The sequence below is a fragment of the Megascapheus bottae genome, chromosome 10 (genome assembly GCF_031878675.1).
Source record: "Megascapheus bottae isolate mThoBot1 chromosome 10, mThoBot2.hap1, whole genome shotgun sequence".
NCBI lineage: Eukaryota > Metazoa > Chordata > Mammalia > Rodentia > Geomyidae > Megascapheus > Megascapheus bottae.
In genome coordinates, this window is record NC_143518.1 from 46,252,630 (window position 1) to 46,273,700 (window position 21,071).

The 21,071-nt window shown below is 41.5% G+C and overlaps 1 protein-coding gene across 3 annotated transcripts in view; it reads right to left on the minus strand.

Moving 5' to 3' along the window:
* The window catches only part of Tgfb2 (transforming growth factor beta 2), a 76,052-nt gene that overhangs the window by 9,015 nt on the left and 45,966 nt on the right, over positions 1-21,071 (minus strand). For all 3 annotated transcript variants that reach the window (XM_090341179.1, XM_090341180.1, XM_090341181.1), the window contains 3 exons: positions 18,404-18,567; positions 318-450; positions 82-192 (listed from right to left, as the gene is read on the minus strand). In XM_090341179.1, the coding sequence (XP_090197305.1) occupies positions 82-192; positions 318-450; positions 18,404-18,567 (408 nt within the window). The remainder of the gene's footprint in view (positions 1-81; positions 193-317; positions 451-18,403; positions 18,568-21,071) is intronic.

A 21,071-nucleotide genomic window follows, 5' to 3' on the forward strand; every position in this document is an offset into this window, starting at 1 on the left:
ATTAACTTTATCCAACAAGACATGCTGGCTGAGAATACCCCTCCCCTCACACACCTTTTCATATGACCAAATTTCAATTACCTGCAAATCTTGCTTCTAGCTCTTCACTTTTATTTGGGATGATATAATTATTAGAAGGTACAAACGTACAGCATGGACAGTGTAAACTGATTTTAAATCCCAGGTTCCTGTCTGAAAAACAGTAAGTCAAAGAGACCATTGTACATGCGTTCACACCCTGAAATCTGTAATTGATTTAAATAAATTTGGGCTGCTGATCACATGACCAGGGAGAGGAAGAGAAGATGGTTTGCAACCTTTATGGTGAAGCCATTCGTGGACAGCATCGGTTACGTCGAAGGAGAGCCATTCTCCCTCTCCTCTTGTCTTTACAACTTTGCTGTCAATGTAGCGCTGGGTCGGTGATGTTAAGTCCTTGGATTTGAGAATCTAGAGCAGGAAAGAGCAAGGACAAAAAGTTCAGTTGGCAACACTGTGACTAAACCCAAACTCGTGACTTTAATCCAGTTCATTATCTAAAATTAGCCACCTAATGTATCTACATAGTATTATGTGTGGTCACATACATTATATCATGAACCTAGGTCATTGGACATGTAACAACGAGCCACTAAATCAACTGAGTGTTATGAGAAAGGTGACAGGAACCATAAAGAAAGAGACAGTAATTATTTGACTTTGCTCACATAAGCCTTGTAGGATAACAGCCATAAATTCTTGGCTATTAAGTTAATGGCCTTGCCCTGATTTTCTATTTCTTTAATTTGGGGGACTGGAGTACAGGGGGCAGGCAAAGGGAGAGGATCCATGCTCACTCTCTTAAAGTGTTTGAATTGTAAATCTCCCTCTAATAAAGAGAGTAAAAGGTCCCAATTGTGTTTCCTAAATCTCCTAGCATTAAAATATGTGCCCTACCTCTGCTTTTGAGGTAAACCTCTAAGTGGGAGTTTTACTCTCAAAATGACTTGCTGTGATTTATAAAGATATTCCACATCCTGTAGCCTAAGCATGACTTTGGGAAGGAGAAGTCTGGCACAGCGTGCAGATCAGAGTAAAAGCAAATCAGCCTGAGCACTGACACTGAGACTTTGGAAAGATACCTCTAGCTCAGGCAAATAAAGAAAACTGTAGAATGTTTTTAAGGAGGGAATATATGAAGTAGATTATAATAATTCTATCTTGGAACGATAGTGTTTGCTTTTTCTTTTCTTTTTTCTTTTTAATTTTCTTTTTCTTTCTTTGTTTTTGTCAGTCTTGGGGCTTGAAATCAGGGCCTAGCACTGTCCTTGGGCTTTCTTAAGGCTAGCATTCTACCACTAAAGCCACAGCACCATTTCTGGCCTTTTCTGTGTATGTGGTACTGAGGAATCAAACCCAGGGCTTCATTCATGCTGGGCAAGCACTCTACCACTACGCCATGCTCCCTGCCCAACAGCATTTTCTGATACTGAGCTCTTCAGTTCAAGGCTCTATCCCTTGAGCCACAGGGCCACTAACAATAGCATTTTCTGAGACAGATTGTGATCCTAAAGCTTCTGGATCCACAGTAAATCCATTTCCAAACCCCAACGCCTGCTTTTTCTTCAATATCCAGGAGCTCAAGCCCTGGCATTTTACATTGCCCTTCTTGACCCTTTGATTTTCTGACATTGAGATTTGAATTCAAGGTATCACATTCACTTGCTAGTTCATAGCTGCTGTTCTTCCCCTTGAACCTTGCTTCCAATACTTCTTAGTCTGATGCTAATACTAGGGCTTGAACTCAATGCACTGCACGCATGCTTGGCTCTCTCGCCCCAAGGCTAGTACTCTTCCATTAAGCAACACTTCTACTTCTGCTTTTTTCCGGTTGATTGGAGATATGAGTCTTAAGGATTTTTCTGCCCAACTAGCTTCAAATCTGAGTCTTCAGATCTTAGACTCTGTGAGCCACTGTCCCCCAGCCAAACATTTTCTTTTAACTATAGAAAAAGTAGCCATAGAATTGGATCCTTGGTGTCCTTGTTAACTTTATACAAACCCCTCTGCCTGTAACCTGAATGAATTCCACTAAGTGATGAGAAGCTAATCATATTATCTGATAAGCAAGAGTTTCCTCTGTGAGCTAAAGCTGAGTTGCATGACTCAAGGGCTAGGTGCAATGGACTCTGGACTTGATGTACCTTATTTTGCTTCATTTAATCCTTTTAACATTCCTATAAGGTAGATAAAGGAAATGGAAATGCAGAGAGGATTTGAAGCCACCCCAAGTCATTTTCCCACTCCAGTGCTGGATTTTTGAAGACTAAAAACATTATGAGAGTCAGAGCTGAATCATGATTCACCCCGACCCCCTGACAGACATCAAGAAAGCACTCGGCCACATAGCAACAATCTTCATCAGTACAAGATGAAAATGAACACAGCAGAATGCATTCAGTTAGCACTGACAGAGCTGCAATTTATAGTCTTAGCTTAAAAAAAAGACTCAGTTTAATGTCAGTCAAACCTCTGAGAACCAAAGCTTGCCCTGAAAATAATCCCCAGTTGGGCTAATAAGACACCACTTACTGATTCAAAATAAATGGGTGTAATTAACCTAATAGGGAGTAGAAATGACAAGAACAATGGTAGAGAAGAAATTTATGGACCTTTCCATCTGCCTGACAGGCTACAAGTTAATAAGGTACCCACAACTCCTTTTTTTCTCATTTTTAAATTTTTCTACTACCTGACCCCCCCAATCATAAGGCATTATTACATAAAGCATTGCAGATTGGATATGCTCCTAATTCATATAGCATTTATTGTATTCTTCTTTATAATTAACATACTATTATTTTAAAACATTTTCTGTGTTGACTTATATACAATTTCATAATGTATTCAAATTAAATATGCATGCTATATCAGTGACTACAATATGCATCCTACATAGTATCCAGCCTCACTGAAGGCAGATCTAAAAAAAGAAATTATGACCACAGCAGGTGCCAATAGCTCAGTTCTGTAATCCTAGATACTCAGGAGGCTGAGATGTAAGGATTGTGGTTTGAAGTCAACCCATCAAGACAGTTCCTGAGAATCTTTTCTTTTTAATCAGAATATTTTAATCTTTTTGTTGGAGTCAAGGAGATTCAATCTTGTGTAAGGATACCATGACAAATGTGGAACAAGCTGCAGAGTTGTTAAGTGTGTGTTCAAGGTTTGTGTTATTATTATTGTTCTTTTTTTAGAGTGTAATTTTTTATTGTAAAAGTGATGTATTACTTGAGCATGGTAATGAATACATTTCTCCTTGAACATTGCTACCTTCTCCTTCATTTTTTCCCACTTTCCCCTCTCTTCCCAGCTGTCACTTCCAACATAGCGTGGAATGAGTATTATTGTTGAATTGGTTCACTGTTTGGCCCACCACTTGTCTGACTCCCCTTTCTTTCCCCAAATCAGATAAATTTCTATACAAGATAAAGGGTACAGAAACCCAAAACTGTGACAACAGGGAATAAACCAAAGGAGAAAAAGAAAGAAAAAAGAAATGCCTGGGGGCCGGGAGCTTGTCTTAGTGGTTAAAGTGCTTGCCTAGCATGCATGAAGACCCGGGTTCGATTCCTCGGTACCACATACATAGAAAAAAAAAAAGCCGCCGGAAGTGATGCTGAGGCTCAAGTGGTAGAGCTCTAGCCTTGAGAAAGTCCAAGGACAGTGCTCAGGCCCTGAGCGCAAGCCCAGGACTGGCAGAAAAGAAAAAAAGAAATACCTGGAAACAGAACAATTAAAACACACACACACACACACACACACACGCACGCACACACACACACACACACACACACACACCACACAAACCTCTTGTTTCCATTTCTTTGAGTTCAGAATGTTTAGACTGTTATTTAATTAATCATGTCCAGGTTTAATCCGTTGGGTTTACTTGTGGCTTTATAGGCACATTCTAATTATTACAAATGAGGGAAACCATGAAAGAATGACATTTCCCCATTAGTAAGGAAATGGAAAGACTTGGAAAAACGATTATACTAAGAACGCAATACCCAAAGACACATAGGCTGCAGTTTCCCTGAGATTCTTATCTCCAATTAACCATAAAAAAAAAAAAACTTGAAACAAAGCTCGTTTCAAATAATGAAAAACCAGCCTTGAGCAAAAAAGCTAAAGGCAGCACTTAGGCCCTGAGTTCAAGCCCCAGGACCAACACACACACACACACACACACACACACACACACACACACTCACACACACTCATGACTACATTGACCAAATAGACAGAAAGATATATATTATCAACACTATAAGAATGCTTTACCTCTTAGAGAAAAAGAAAGCAGAAATGAACAAGGAGACCCCAAGTTTTCCAGTTCAATATTAGGAAAGACTTAAGAGCAAGGCATTCTCCCATATGGAGCATTAGAAGGCTAACAGGAAGGACACCTTATACTTTCAGATGGTGACAGTTTCTTAAAAAAAAAAAAAAAAACAACAACAACAAACTTGTTCAAGATTCAGGATAGCCCATGCATAAACAACTAGAAAAATGATAGTAAGCTACACAATTGTGACACAGAGAAGTGACTTTTGTCTTGTGGGTTTATTGTCTTGAACTTTATGGACAGAGTTCTTAAACCCACTTATTGCAATTGAACTCTGTTCTTCTTGTCCAGCTTTTTGGGGAGAGAGGAGACAGCTGCTTTCCATCACTCAAAGAGTGTCCCTCACAATCTTAGAGACTATTAATAAGTCCTGTTCACCATGCTTGCATTTTCAAACAAACCCCATACCTTTGGACCTTATTCCCAGGACCACTTCCCCAAACGTTTAACCACAAGGAAAGCTGCTGGGAGATAAAAGTATTCCTCCTTCAGCTATGTGACTTCACTTTAGAACTGCCTAGTAAACCTTCCCATTATAGGAGTCATGCTATTCAATGCACAGCCCATGAAGCTGGGAAATCAAAGAGATGGGAGGGCTGGAAGAACAATGAAAGGGGTGCTGTAGACGAAACACACTGTGTGCACTGTACTCATAAACTGACATGTTGGCCTGAAACATCCTTAAAATAAATGTGATGTAAAAAGTGAATAAAAATACTCTCATCACCTCTCAACCGAGAATATTAACATGAGAGCTTCCCTCCCCCTGAGAGCAGATGCAATCTCCTGCATCCTGTACACAGGTTTATCTCCAGTGCACCACCCTGGCCACATGAAATGGGAAGACATGGAGGAATACAGGCCTGTTGCCACAGATCCCTGCTCCTTTCTTACATTCAACAGGTTGTAGGATAAAGATATCAGCTGAGCACCAGTGCCTCACGCCTGTAATCCTTGCCATTCAAGGAGGCTGAGATCAGTAAACCAACCCTGGCAGGAAAATCCATGAGATTCTTATTTCTAAGTAACTATCAAAAAGCTAAAAGTGGAACTAAGGTTCAAATGGTAGAATGTTCGCCTTGAGGGAAAAGGCTAAGCACAAAACCTAGAGAACAGTGCCTAAGCCCTGTGTTCAAGCTACAATACCAGCATAGAAAAAAGTAAGAAAAGGAAAGAGGGAGAGGGAGAGGGAGAGGGAGAGGGAGAGAGAGACAGAGAGACAGAGACAGAGAGACAGAGACAGAGAGACAGAGACAGAGAGAGAGAGGGAGAGAGAGAGAGGAGAGAGGGAGAGAGAGAGGGAGAGAGAGGAAGAGGAAGAAGGAGTGGGAAGGAAGAAAGGAAGGAAGGAAGGAAGGAAGGAAGGAAGGAAGGAAGGAAGGAAGGAAGGAAGGAAGGAAGGAAGGAGAGAGTGGACAAGAGGGAGTGAGAAAAATACCATTAGACCAAGTGGCTTCCCATTGTGTCTTATAGCCTTTGCAGTCTACCTTTCTCCAAATAGTATTGAACAATAACAAGTTTTTCCCCTTTGATTCTGCATGTCTATCTACAACTTAACAAAACAAAGATAATTTGGTCAATTGATAGAAACTCTTTTCTGGCCTCTCCTTGACCAACCAGCCTTGTTCTCTAGCTTGGTGTCCTGGTCTCAGTGCTCAGTGAGTCCACAGCACACTGGAGCCCCTGGCTGGGAAGAGAGATTCCAAGACTCTCTCTGGTCTTGCCATGGAGTGGGAGGCTTAGCAGACGCCAGCTGTAGATGTTTGTATGCTGCTCACGGCACTGGAGACTTCTTATTGCAATTGCGCAAGTAAACTTAAATAGCAACTGATGAAATTACAGGAGCAAAAGTAAAGAGAGCTGTTACTTTTTGTGAACAGCTAAATGTCTTGGAAAATCTTTGCAAAGATTAGTCGTTTTGAGGGAAAAATGTTTTGTGGAGGAGGGGGATAGTTTGGCAGTTCCACAAAAAAAGTAAATCAAATTACTTGTATGATCCAACAATTCTACTCTCCAAGGAACTCAAAGCTGGGCCTCCACGTTTGCACAGCAAATCCCAGTAGTGTCACAAAAACCAGAAGATGAGGAAAGGAAGCAGGCTTCAACAAAGGTATGGATAAGCAAAGAGTAGTACTACACAAAGTGGAATATTACTCAGCTATAAAAAGGAAATGGATGTATTTGAAGACATTATGTTAAGTTTAAAAAAGAGACAGACACAAGAGGACACTAGAGGACAAATGCATTTGTATCTGCGCCCGGAACAGATGAATTCACAGGCTGACAGCAGAATGAAGCTTACCAGGTGCCAGGAGAAGACGGTAATGTGGCATAGTCAGTGAAAGGCTACAAGGTTTCTGTAAAACACTGGAAATAGACACTGGGTGGCTGTGTAACAATGAATACATGGTCTGCCACTGGGTTACATAAAGAAGAAAATCAAGGTAATTTTGGTTCTGCATGTATTTTTGCCACAATTCATTTTCTCACAAAGTTACATGTAGGAGAGGCCACTATCAAATAAATAACAAAAAAAAAAAATAAGAAGATGCTAAAGGTCTAGAAGAGAGCTGATTTCAGATTGATTAGAAATTCTTAAATTTCTTCACATCAAAAACATTTTTAAAGGCAAATGGAAGGTCATATACAGTACACAGTGGATGTGGATTATGGAAAACACACTACATAAATAGGCAATTGGCACAATTGTGTCAAAGAAAAGGCTTGGCCTCTCATTAACTATCTCAGCTGGAGTCATGGCACAAGTGGTGAATGCTTACCTAAGCAGAAACCAGGTTTTGAGCACCTAACCATTACAATAAATAAATAAATAAATAAATAAATAAAGCAAATCTAGCAAATAAACAGAAAACTTGCTGGGACTAACAGCTCATGTCTGCAATTGCAGTGACCTTCCCTAAGGTCACAGTTTGAGGTCAGTCCAGACATTACGTTAGTTAGCATAACCTCAACAAATAAGCCAGGCATAGAGTGGTTCACATTCATAGTAGTCTCAGGTATGAATGAGGCTCAGGTAAGGAAGACTGCAGTTTGATGCCAGTCCTAACCAAAAGTGAGAACATACCTTCCAAATAAAATAAAAGCGAAGTAACAAATCAGAAGGTACAGAGCCTGCCTAGAAAGCCTAAGGACTTTGAGTATGTGTATAGTGCCACCTATACACATACATAAATCTCCATTTGTGTACCTGTGTTCCCATAGATTCATTTCTCATGTTTTTAAGAACCTCTACTTTAACTTATTTTTTTCTTTCTTTAGTTGAGGAACGATAGCTCCTGGCTGAATTACAAAACAGGGTTTCTAATGCTCTAAAAGCAATAGTCACTGGGATCAGGTAACTCAGGCCTGTAATCCTAGCTACAGGAAGCTGAGATCTGAGGATCATAGTTCGAAGCCAGTCAGGGCAGAAAAAAACCCTGTGAGACTCTTATCTCCTATTAATCCCCCCAAAAGCTGGAAGTGGCTCTGTGGCTAGCCTTGTATACCGAAACTCAGGGACAGCATCCAGGTCCACAGTTCTAGCCCCAAGATTGGGGCCTGAAAAAACAAAAAGTGACAATAAACTATCTGTGGCTGATCCACCCCAAAGAGATACGCAATGCCCTCTTCCTTCATTACCTGGCACCAATAGATGCGTTATAATGTAACACATCATGCCCCAGCAAAGCATTAAGCTTCTTGCTGACCTACAAAACCCCTGCAAAAGAGGATTCATTCATTTCCCTCACTGGAACACAGCCAGCCAGGGAGAAGATAGAAGTAAAGCTGATTCATTTTACCCAGTACTTCGGGGATTATGAAAAAAGAAGTACAGTCTACCTGCAGAAAGCTATAGCCAGAGAAAAATCTTAGGTTTAAAAGCAATAATGCTGTAAATCAACTCAGGATTTGGCTTAACCCCAAGGGGGTGGGGGGAAACATGTTTTATACTCCTATAAGACAGAGCAGCAGTGGAAGAAAGCACGGGAGTTCCATGTCACTTTCCACCTTCAGATAGGAATGGCAATGTCAGAGAATCAAGGGACCAATTTAATAAGACTTCTAATGAAAAGAGAATTTTATAATAAGGAGGTAGATGGGGAAAAAAATCCAGGCTAACAAGTGTTGGTCTATCTTGATTTGAAATACACTTCATAGTATTCTTTTGTTGTTTTTATATTTGTGGGTTTTTCCCTTCCATTTTTTGTTTTTTGTTTGTTTGTTTTTAGTAGTACTGGGGTTTAAATTTAGGGTCTCTCACTCTCTTGGCTTACTTCCTCATGAGGTGGTCTACCACTTGAGCCATCCTGCCAGTTCTGTTTTTTAAAGATGTGCTCTCTTGAACTTTACTGCCCAGGATGGCCTGGAACTATGATCGACTGGATCTCATCTTCTTGAATTAGCTAGAATTACAAGACTATCTAGGATACTGATGTCTAACTTGTACTTGGTGCATTTAATGTTTAAATGTCTTCCAATGTTTTTCATGTTTGTAGTGACTTAAACAGCACCATGAGCAAGTGGTGATGTGAACGCCCCTCTGCTAGCTCATTTCTGAACATAACCCCAAGTTATTCCTTTTAGTATCTCAAAGCATTGGCAGTGAGAAGCCATTTCCAAGGCTATCTGCTCCAGTCCAGCCAACTCATTCTCTTCTATCTCTTTGTTCAAAGACTGCTTGTGACAAATGAACTCATGACGTTACAAAAAAAGTTCACTTAGGTCACTTTTGGCCAATCCATTTTGTTCAGATTCTTCTTTATCTTACACTTAAAATTTCCATCAAGCCATCCCTGCTAATAATAGTTATCTTTGTCACACGTTTGTATAATCTTTTTAGCTTTTCAAATAAACATTTTTGTTTTCTCTGTGAGGTAGACATCATGGCCTCATGTTCTACCTTCTAGAGCAAAAAGACAAGGCTGACGTGCGATTTCTCACCACCAAAGCCCTGCTAGAAGAGGCAGGACTCAGGGAGGGAGGTTTTCCAACATCGTGTTGTGTCACTGGTGAAATCCTTTCCTATCCCTGGCAGTCCCCACCACAAGATGCGGTTTACTTTAAGCACCTCCCTTCAGGAAACCTCCACAGTACTCCAGTATCCTTGTCAAGCCTCTCCCTTCTCAAAATTACTTCCTCTAAAAATTCCACATCAGGTTTACCAGAATAGGGAGAATGAGCATGCTAGGAAGAGCTTTGCCTCCTTTGTTCTGGTCACTACATGTTTTTCTTTACAGACTTGGGGTTTGAACAGAGGGCTACACCTTTGCTAGGCAGGCTCTAGTACTGAATCCTGCCTCCAGCCCATCTTTGCCCAATCCCCTGCCTGGACCATAATCCTCCTTTGTATTATGGGTAGGATGACAGGAGTATGCCACTACACCCAACTTCTTTTACTGAGATGAGGTTTCATGAGCTCTTTGGGCCCAGGCTGGCTTGGACATGGTCTCCTGCCCTCAGCCTCTCCCATAACTGGGATGGCATGTGTGTACCACCACACTCGGCTGCTCACTACTTTTTTTTTAATGTATAAAGGGGTTACAGTTATATTCGCCAGGTAGAGGTGCATTATTTCGCACACATTGATACTCCTTCTCATGTATTTGTCCCCGGCGTTACATCACACCATTGAGTTGTAGCAATATTTTTCTTTTTTGTAAAATAAAATCTTTGGTTTTTTTGCACAGTGTCTTTAATTCTGATTTTCCATTGCCATTCTTTTCTGGAATGATGCGGAATGAATAGGAAGAAATAAAGAAAGGTGAGGAGGGAGGAAAGCTTGTTCTCTAAGTTCAGCTTGCTTCAGAGACATTTTGAAGGTTCCTAACACAGCTTGCTGGGCCCAGTCTCCAGAGTTTCTGGTTCACTGTGAGAAGTTGGAACAACCCCAGAATTTGCATTTCTGACATCTTCTCACATGATACAGAAACTGCTAGCTAAAGAAACACTTTTGACACTATGAATATAGTATACGCTGATAAAAACCACTCTGTGAACACAAATGCAAATGATTTACATGTCTTCGTTAATTTTGAATTCTATTTTTTGATCCAGGTCCTCCCCCACACATACAAATTGCCGCCTCTGAATCTTATTCTTCAACATATAAGTCTTTTTTTTCATATAATTTTATTGTAATTAATAGAAGGGTTACATTGTATTCACCAGATAGAAGGTGAATTACTTCACTTACATTAATACCCTTTCTCATGTCTTGGTCCCCATTTCCCTCCCTCCACCCCCACCCCTCATCTTGTTTTCCCCCTTCCCTATCCAATTTCAAATAACCAAATACGCATATATAAGTTAGTCTTTCTACCACATGGTACCAGAAACTGAACATCCATCGGCTTCCTCTAGTCAGTGACGATATTAAACATCACCCATCCTAAACCAGGCTCTAGATCTTCAATGGCTTCCTTCCTGGTTGGCTGTTTCTCCTACTGGTATTGTGGCAAGTGTGATGGATTCATTCAGCTGAGAAGTCAGGAGTCCTATTCACCTAGGCCCACTGCCAACCATTTCCCCTTCCTCAGTGGTCTCCAGGGTAATCTAAGTATCCATGGGACTGTGCTAAGTATCCTAGAATACAGTTAGAGGCTCCTTACTGGAACCACCATTTTCAAGACTACCTTGCACATTGGTTGGATGCATTGAATGTCATAAGGAAGCCCAGCTGCAATCAGTGTTTGCTATTCAACCATGGTGAACTAATGTTATAATTACACTTCTTACTTGGCCAAAAAAACCATTTTCTAGAGATTTGTAGTAGATTGGGAATTCCTTGGTTTAGGATATAACACATAACCTGTCATCCTAGATTCACCTTCTATCTTGGGAAACCTAAGCTAGATAGTATCTCTACAACAAATTCCCTAACTACTCCAAATCCTAGTCTTCCTTTGCTGGTACTAGGGTTCAAACTCAGGGTCTTGTGCTCATCCAGTTTGCTCACTCACTCATTCTAGCACTCTAGCACATCTCCAGTCTGAGTATTTACTGATTATTTGGAAATGGAATCTCATGGATATTTCTGCTTGGGCTGGCTTCAAATCTTCACCTTCTGGATCTCAGCCTCCTGAGAAGTTTGGCATCTACCATCATCTGACTCTAAACTTTTGACTTTAATAAACACATCAAAAGGCCTTTCTTCCTTCTCTCCCTCTCTTTTGGCCTTGTAAAACTTGTTATCATGAAGGCCATGTACAGAGGGATTACAGTTATATAAAGAAGGTAAAATGTGTATTCACTTTGGACCATGAGACCCCTTCCCTCGCTCTCTCCCAGGTTTTTCCACCCCATTCTCCCTTTTATTGTTGTTGTTTTTGTTTTTGTTGTTGTTGTTGTTGTTTTGCCATTCCTAGGGCTTGAGCTCAGGGCCTAAGCACTATGCTTGGGCTTTTGTCAAGGCTACAGCTCTACCACTTGAACTTCTGGCTCTTTCTATGTATGTGGTACTGAGGAATCAAACCTGGGTCTTCATGCATGCAAAGCAAGCACTCTATCACTAGGCCAAACTCCCAGCCCCCTTTCCTGTTTCTACACTAAAAACAAAACAGTCCTGAAATTAAAGGACAAGGGACCTTCTCTGTTCTTCACGTTTAAACCTGGAAGTATAGCTTTTCAATGAAATGCTCACTTTCCCTGTAAAGTTAGATTGCTTTTTCTGCATGCCTTGTATGGTTCTTGGTTATGCTAGGAACCTGGCCCCATGTACACAAGGGCTTTAAGGATGACTATGGAATGGGGTAACTGTCCATTTCCTCCCAAAAGACAGAGGGACAAAAAACCTTAAACTCATCACAAACCCTTGTAGTCTAGCTTTATTGGAGCTAGCAGATACACAGGCATCAGGAATACATATTCATATTCATTGATTTAATCTCAGAGGAATTTGTCTCTCTGGGTTGAAATGCTGCCATCACTCCTCTTTTCAGTCACTCGAATGAGCACACACACACACATACACACACACACATACAAACACACACACACACACACACATAACTGCTCCTGAAGTATTCTGTGGTTCTCCTTGAGAACAACAACTCCTTCCTCGACACACCACTCCAACATTCGCCCTTCAGAAAGCTTTCATGGACTATAGACAAGCCTTTTGCTCTCCATGCCAAAACAAATTTCTGCTAACTAGAAGTAGAGATTATTTCATACCTTCACCATGTAACTGCTAATACTGCAGCGTGCTTCTGAGTCTTGTTTTATGTATATTTCCATGCATTTTATACTGCATCCCCTCCAGTTTAGTCCAACAGATAGGAAGTACCACCTGTGGACCTAGTGAGATGGTTCCTGTTTTTCCATGAGTTCCTTGTACAGTCGGGAGATAGCAATGTCTCAACAAAGATTAGAAGGCACAAATGAGGAGGCAGGGACAGGGCATTTACGCTAGTCCAGTGAGGATAAAGTTCCACAGAGAACCCAGAGGGTGAGAGGATAACCATTAATATGTGAGGAAACTGATGATAGAGGACACTCAGCACAGCATAAGTGATAGAGCTGTGCCGGCAGGGAGGTGCTGACTCATCAGAAAGAAGAGCAAGTACACAGGTCCCTTTTCTCTTCCATGTCCTCTTGCCCTGTCTAAACTGTGGATCTGAACACATACAGCAATTGCTTGCTAGGGTTACTGGCATCCTAGCACTGCCTCTCACTAGGCAGGTACTCTACTGCTGAATCATACTCCAGCTATGCTTTTTGCTGGTTATTTTTAAGTAAGGCTCTTGTTTCCTGCCTGGGCATGTGTTTGGACCATAATCTGCCTATTTTAGGCTCCCCATTTGTAGCTAGAATCGCCAGTGTGTGCCACCATCCTAGCTTCTTCTGTTGCCATTCGTACTTTATTCTGTGGAAATGGAATCTCACAGACTTCTGCCCAAGCTCACTTGAAAGTGCAATCCTCACAATTTCAGCCTCCAGCGGAGCTCAGGATGACAAGAGTGCACCCTAAAAGATCTTACAAACTTTTTTTTTGTCTGGATGGGTATCCAGTTGCAATCCTTCTGTTCTCAGCCTCCCAAATTACTATTACAGGCATGAGCCATCAGCACCAGCCTTCCAAATCTTCAGTGACGGCATTTTTTTATACTGCATGCTACCCTTCCTATTCATTTTATCATGAGAATGTAAACCAGGGAGAAAAAGCAAGAGAACTGTCAGTAAAAAGTGGGTCTTTCTAGAAACTCAGAACTAGGTAAGGTAACCTTTTTCCCCTGCAAAGGCACAGCTGTAGGTAGCTTTCTCTCTTTCTTGCTCAGCTCTCACTTCCTTGATCACAATGGATCACTTTGGGGGGTGCCTAACACATCAACACACTGCTTGGTTATCCCAAGGTGGCTCAGCAGATCCCCATATTTATCTATCATCTGCCATCATTGTGTCCTGTAATTGCCATGGCAGATCATGTAATTGCTTGTTTCTGAGAGGTCCTAAGTAGTAGGTACTTCTAAAAGCCTGTGCAGTCAGCTCCCATGGAACACACATGAGCTTCAGAAGAAAGCAGCAAGGGAAAATGCAGTCTCAGCTAGCTACATTACTGTGCTCCTGTGTTAACTCTTTCTCCTTACAGTCCAAAGACATTCACATGGATAAGCCCCTGTATAACACACATTCATGAGTAAAGACAGAGTAGGGAATGCAGAGAACTTTTATGACCTTTATGGAAATGACAGCAGATATTCCTTCAACACACACACACACACACACACACACACACACACACACACACACACAGCCCCAAGGCTTTCCTCTCTGATACCTTATAATTCTCTATTGTTACTCCATCTCTGCTTCGTTCTTTACAGATGAGCCTTTGTGCTGACTGCATATGTGCATAAACAAGTAACTTCATCATTCCTGCAGGTCTAAGGGATGAAGGACTCCTCTGAGTAAGAAGAGGGGTTCAGCTGGGCACAGGTAGTGCGTGCCTGTAATACTAGCTACTCAGAAGGCTGAGATCTAAGGATCATGGTTTAAAGCCATCCTGACAAGGAAAGTCTGTGAAACTCGTATCTCCAATAAACTTCAGAAAAGGCTGGAAGAAGTGCTGTGGCTCATGTGGTAGAATGTGAGCCCTGAGCTCAAGATGCAGGTTAGAGATAAGTTCATCACTCACAGTAAGGATGGCCTCTGAGCCTTTGAGATAAGAGGTTACTGTAGAGCTTCGAAGACGGACTTTTTTTTTTTTGCCAGTCCTGGCCTTGAGCTCAGGGCCTGAGCCCTGTCCTTGGACTTTCTCAAGGCTAGAACTCTACCACTTGAGCCTCAGCATCACTTCTGGCTTTTTTCTATGTATGTGGTACCAAGGAATCGAACCCGGGTCTTCGTGCATGCTAGGCAAGTACTCAACCACTAGGCCAAACTACCGGCCCGAAGACAGACTTTTTAAAGTCTTATGTTATTTTAAAGAATGTCTATCGATTAGCTACAATGTGATGTTTTCATGTTGTGTTCATTGTGTAGTAATCCAAAGGGTATATTCATTTATCAATTGTTTGTGATAAGAATATTGAAAGTCTTGTCTTCCAGCTACTTAAAAATATATAAAGCCATTGATTTCATGAGAATGGAGGGTAGAGGCTGAAGAAGGGAGAAGGGAAGAGAAGAAGAGAAGCTGGTGAATGATACAAAGTTAAACCTAGAGGGCAGGAACCAGTTCTGGTGCTCTATTTGCATAGTAGATGAGCAGGGCATTTTGATCTGATCAATATTTTACAAGGGGCTGCTCTGTCTTCTGTGATATAAGCATCTGAAGGAAACAGAGAGACCCATAGGTGGCCACACCATAGCCTAGGGAAGGAATAAGAACTGCCTGAGCATGGGAAGAAGAGCAAAGAGGTAGGAAGTGGCCCATTTCAGATCTATAGCTAATGAAACTGAGAATTTCAGCTTGATTTATCTGAACACTTGATTAGCACTTTGGCAATTTTCCAAAACAAATCAATACCACGTTTTGAAGATTCAGGTTTTGTCACCTAAGAACTCTCCTCTGAACTCAGTTTTAGAACAGTGTCTGAGTATCAGTTATATAAAAACAACACATATTCTCCTTCCCACCCCTCCAAAAAAACATGCACTCTCCCCCAGAAACCAGGGAACAGATTTTACCCTCGTGAAGGTTATGGAAGAAGCCCATATGGAAAATTGGCAACACGAGAATGAGATTTTACTAAAAACCCTTCCAGGATATAAACCATCACATCTGTGGTAGAATATGGCAGAATGGTGATGGGTCAGGGGAAGTACAGATATTCCTATTGGGGTAAATCACTGCACTGATTCTTCCAAAAGAGAAGGCACTATGGTGGGAGGGGCCTAACCTGCCACCCTTCTTCATGGAAGACTGGGAAAAGCAAATAGAGCAATGAGATGATGGCTGTGGCCCACAACTGGACTCTGCTCCCCTGCCAACAGGAAAGGGATCAGGCCTCTTCTAACAAGACATAATGGACACCTCTACGTGCAGCCATGGAATCACTTGAGGGGAAGTACAAAGCTCATTCCTGATGACAAGAAAAATCCTGCCAGCCACCCACACTCCTTCTGCAACCAACATGCCACATTTGAATTATGTGTATTCTTAGAGGAACTTTACATATGTGTTTTATGGAGGAAAACTAACTGAGCAAAACTGTCATCTCCACTTTACAGGACAAAATTTGGGTTCAGCCAAGCCATGAGTTTTAGGGTGGAAAGCTAGGAAGTAAAAGACAGAAAGCAAACTGAGGGCTGAGTGTCTGCACAGTTTCTCCTTTGAGATGCTGGCCAGAAACTGAGATCTCCACACAGAGGGTGGAAATGCCTTCAGGAGGCCCCATAATAAACTCCTGGAAGAGTAACCAAGACCCCAGACCCTGGGACAGTAGGGCCAAGGGAGAGCTTTTATGATCATAGATTTTGAGCCAACTTGTAAATTGAATAGCCTCGTTCTTACAAGAGTTCAAGTTCAATGCCTCGGAAAGTGAAAGGATAACAAGGTAACCACTGAGGGGGCAGATTCTGGGCAAGGAGTGTGCAGGCACTACTTTATGCCTTATAATATCTGTGCTAAGAAGGTGCTTCTATCTGCATTCTACTGATGTGCAAATCACTTCAGTTACGTGGAGGCCCTCAGACTCTGAGAAGGGGCTAAAGCAAAAATTTGAACCTACATAGATCCAACTCATTGGCAAAGTAGCCAAGAACACTCCTGGGGTAGAGCGTAGGGAAGGTGGAGGAGCTTACTGCCTGGCTTGGAGTGTTGGCTCTGCTCTTCCCTAGCTGCGTGGTCTTGGTAAGTTATTGAATTTTACAAGGCCCCAGTGTACTCATTTGTAAAATAAGGTAAAAGTAGCAGCCACTGCATAGTAAAGATTAAGCAACAATTCATATAGGTAAAGACAGCACTGACCACAGTTCCTGGTACACAGTAGGCACTGTATTTTTCAGCAGCAGTTATCAGCTAGCATTAATTATGATTACATGATCATTACTCTTTCTTTAACTATAGCAACTTTATACTATTTTTGAAGGCTCCTCTGCTCACATTAATAGACTCTGGGTAATATCACAATTTAATGTGAAGGAAAACAACCCAATTTCCTTAGGAGGCAAGTGTGCTACTTGATCATTTGGGGGGAAAAAACCCACAGATATCAACATCCTTTGCAAACCAAGTGTTTCTCATAGCTCATAGATGTTTTTGTGACACGATTACTGGTTGCTGTGATAGGTATGACTCTACCAATACACCAGGCTGGGGTCAGTATGAAAGGGACCGTATGTTGCAAAATTATTTTCAATCAGAGCACAGTATAACTTCTTCATTTTTTTAATCCAGTAGCACACTTTTTGCAAGTCTAATTTAACAGACAGCATTTTTGGCTGACCTCTTTTTATTTTACATCCCCTTGGGCAATAGAAGAAATGAAAGCTGAACTGTGTGTAATATGGGGGGGGAGGGTGAAGAGGGAAGGGAGGGAGGAAAAGAAGGAGGGAGGGAGGGAGTGGGAGAGAGAGAAGTAGAGAGGGGGGGTGAAAGAGGAGTCACTTTTTTTTTTTTTTGCCAGTCCTGGGCTTGAGCTCAGGGCCTGAGCACTGTCCTTGGGCTTTCTCAAGGCCAGAGCTCTACCACTTGAGCCTCAGCACCACTTCCGGCTTTTTTCTATGTATGTGGTACCGAGGAATTGAACCGGGGTCTTCATGCATGCTAGGCAAGCACTTTAACCACTAGGCCAAACTCCCGGCCCGAGGAGTCACTTTTTATTAATTCCACCAATGTCTTGTTTCCTGCAATGATAAGGCCCTCACCTTTTAGTCTTAAGATACTTGGATCTCTGAGAAAGCAGGGCTAGGCCACTGACATTAAACCTGCACCAAAATGACTTAGGATATCCATTTCAGAGTCTTTCCCAGATGTGACACACAGAATGCCTATAAAGGAGTGGTTGATCCATTTTTCAAAATTATTGTTTACTTATTTGGCTCCAGAAACAAAAATTCACTCTTTTACCCTCAACTCAGAAGACAGAATAATATAAAGTTTTACATAAATTAAATAAATAAATGAATGCATGACTATAAATGACTTAGCATTTAGCCACTATTTTGTATTTTTGCAACTTATCTCATCTGCATATGAGATGTCATCGCCTTTGATCTTTTGACCATTTTATTTATTTATTTATTTTACCAGTCCTGGGCCTTGAACTCAGGGCCTGGGCACTGTCCTTGGGCTTTGTCAAGGCTAGAGCTCTACCACTTGAGCCACAGCACCATTTCTGGCTTTTTTCTATGTATGTGGTACTGAGGAATCGAACCTGGGTCTTCATGCATGCTAGGGAAGCACTGTATATTCTACAAACAGCTTCAATATTTTGCTGAGTTCTCCCTTCCTGAGATATCACCACGGATGTATGCGACCATTTATATCAGCTAAGAACATCTATGACACCATAAGGTTGTCTACCTGAAGACCTCAAATCAATGACCTTTCAGAATAACCCCAGCCGAAGTTACCTGATACAGTTCGATGCGTTGCTCAGGCACTCTGGCTTTGGGATTCTGCAAACGAAAAACTCTGAACTCCGCCTTCACCAAATTGGAAGCGTTTTTCTCCATTGTTGAGACATCAAAACGGACAATTCTGAAGTAGGGTCTGTAGAAAGTAGGCGGAATGGCATCTGAAAAAGGTCAGGGAAATGGTTGAAAAGGATAAAAATCCACAACATACTCTATCAAATAAAATAAAAAGTCAGTAGGAGATCGCCCTGAAAACCCAGAAGAGAAATATCTACAGAATAATTTCCTTTCCAGTGGTCAATTTAATACTATTAACAATTTAACCAGAGGAAAAAAAATGAGCTAACACAAACATGTGCATCTGGTTACAGAAATAGCAGATTAACAGAGATTAACACACCACTTGTAACTACATTTGAGGGCAAACAGCCCTGTCTTTTGAAGGTTGACAGAGTGGGTAGAAAATCCTAGATGGTTAGAAATTGGAACAAGTTCATGACAGTTGATGCCTGGAGAAAGCTGTCATGCTTGCATACACTTTAATCAAATGTGCCAAGAAAATAGCAACTAATGACAAGCAGTTAGCCATGTATTCCCCCCAACCCCCGAAAGTTCAGTATCTAAATATTCTACTTTTATTTGGGCACTTTTTGTATCTTTTTTGGCTTCAGTAAATTGGGTTTTTCATACACAATACATATGACCAAATTAGAATTAGGAAATTTTGAATAAACTGGCTACATTAGATGCAGTGTTAAACCCTTCGGTCTCTCTCTCTCTCTCTCTCTCTCTCTCTCTCTCTCTCTCTCTCTCTCTCTCTCTCTCTCTCTCTCTCTCTCTTTCTCTCTAACTCTCTCTCTTCCCCCTTCATGCAAGTACTGGAACTTGTAATCAAGACTTGGGCACCACCCCTTACCTTTTGCTCAAGGCTTAAGCTCTACCACTTGAGCCACAACTCCATATCCAGCTTTTTGCTGGTTAATAGAAAATAAGAATCATGGATTTTCCTTCCCAGGTTGGCTTTGAACCTTGATCCATATATCTCAACATCTTGAATAGCTAGGATTATAGGCAAAGCCAGGGCACTTGGCTACACATGTGTTATTCGAGGTAATGTCTACCAGTGGGGGAGGGGATTCTAACCAATAAAGAGTCAATACAAATTCCTTCAGTTCCTAATGATATCTAAGACAGAGTTGAAGACAACTTTGAGTTCATCGGCTGCTTAGATTTTTGCAATTATTTTCTAGCAATCCACAATTACCTTTGAATATTCAAGTGAGGGATATCCAAAGTCCAACCCAAGACAAAAACAGATTAGTCCTATACCCCTGCTTTTATATCTAATATCCACTTATTGTGAGCCAATCCTGGACAGACCTTCTGTTACAAATATGCTTGTACAATCTTTTTCCACATCTCTTGCAAATTTACCTTCCCCATTCCACAGAGTTCCATCTAATCTGGTGGCTCCATCGCTTTCTACCTTTTGTCCCATTATGTAGCTTCATTACACATAATCTTTCACAGTTGTTTGTTTCTCTACAAATGTTTTCATTGTTCCCATGCTCTGTTTCTTTATTGTGTTCTCTCCTGTGAAATTTTAAGCATCTTGAGACTACTTTCTAATTCTCCCTGATCCCCCACCCAGCCATCAACACACACACACACACACACACACACACACACACACACACACACATATTTAGGACTGGACTCTACACACAAGGAGTTTGCCAAATATATACTGTTTGCATAGTTGGTCATCAATGGGAGTCTTGAAAGATTCAGGTATCTGACTATGGGCAATGCCAACTTATTAAATAAACAAGCTTTCTCATTGTTCTTAAACTAAACATAAATATCTTTCATGATTTCTTAGGAAACTCATGGCCTGACAATTACACTAAGGAAAAAAAAAATGAGGAGTAGGAAGAGGGGGAGGAGGCAGCCAGGATCTTATGGACATTTCTTCATCTGAAGAGCTCTGCATTTTTTTTCCCTTTGTGTAGACTTCTTCCATCCCTTTCTCATAGACTTGAGACTCCAAATCCAGGCTCATAAAAAGCTGTGAATTCCAACTCATGCTCTGCCCAAGGCTCATTTCATAAAACAACTATGCTAGTGGATGGCTTTGTAGATGGTGATTAAGTCTCAGAAACCAACCAATAAACAACAAGCCCCCTCCTCAACCCACTGGAGAAAAAGAAAAGCATTCATGCATTCATGCCCATCCAGTGATAACCCCATGATGCCCACTACCTCTGAACTCTGGGAAACGTCGGCGAGAAGCTGCCAGGCCTTAAAACATTGGTACCAGCAGGAAGGTTTACGAAGTCCCTTAGCACAGCAGTTTGAGAGGATGCATCTTTTATTCTTTTTGACTATATGATTAGGAGAGCTGGTCCCACCCTAACCTTGTGTAGCTAAAATCAGGCCAGGTGCCCAGACACAGTGGGCTGGGCAGAGCTAGATCCAGGTTCTCTGGCTTGTGGTCCTTTTTTAGCCAGAACTTTCCACAGGCCAAGTGGCTACATTCATCTTTACTTATCTTCCTCATTAGGCAGTAGAAGCTTCAAATATCCTTTGGTGGCGGGTGGGGGGGGGGCTCCCAGGAAAAGCAGGGCTGCTTTAGTGTGTTTCCTGTCGTTAATAACAGCACACA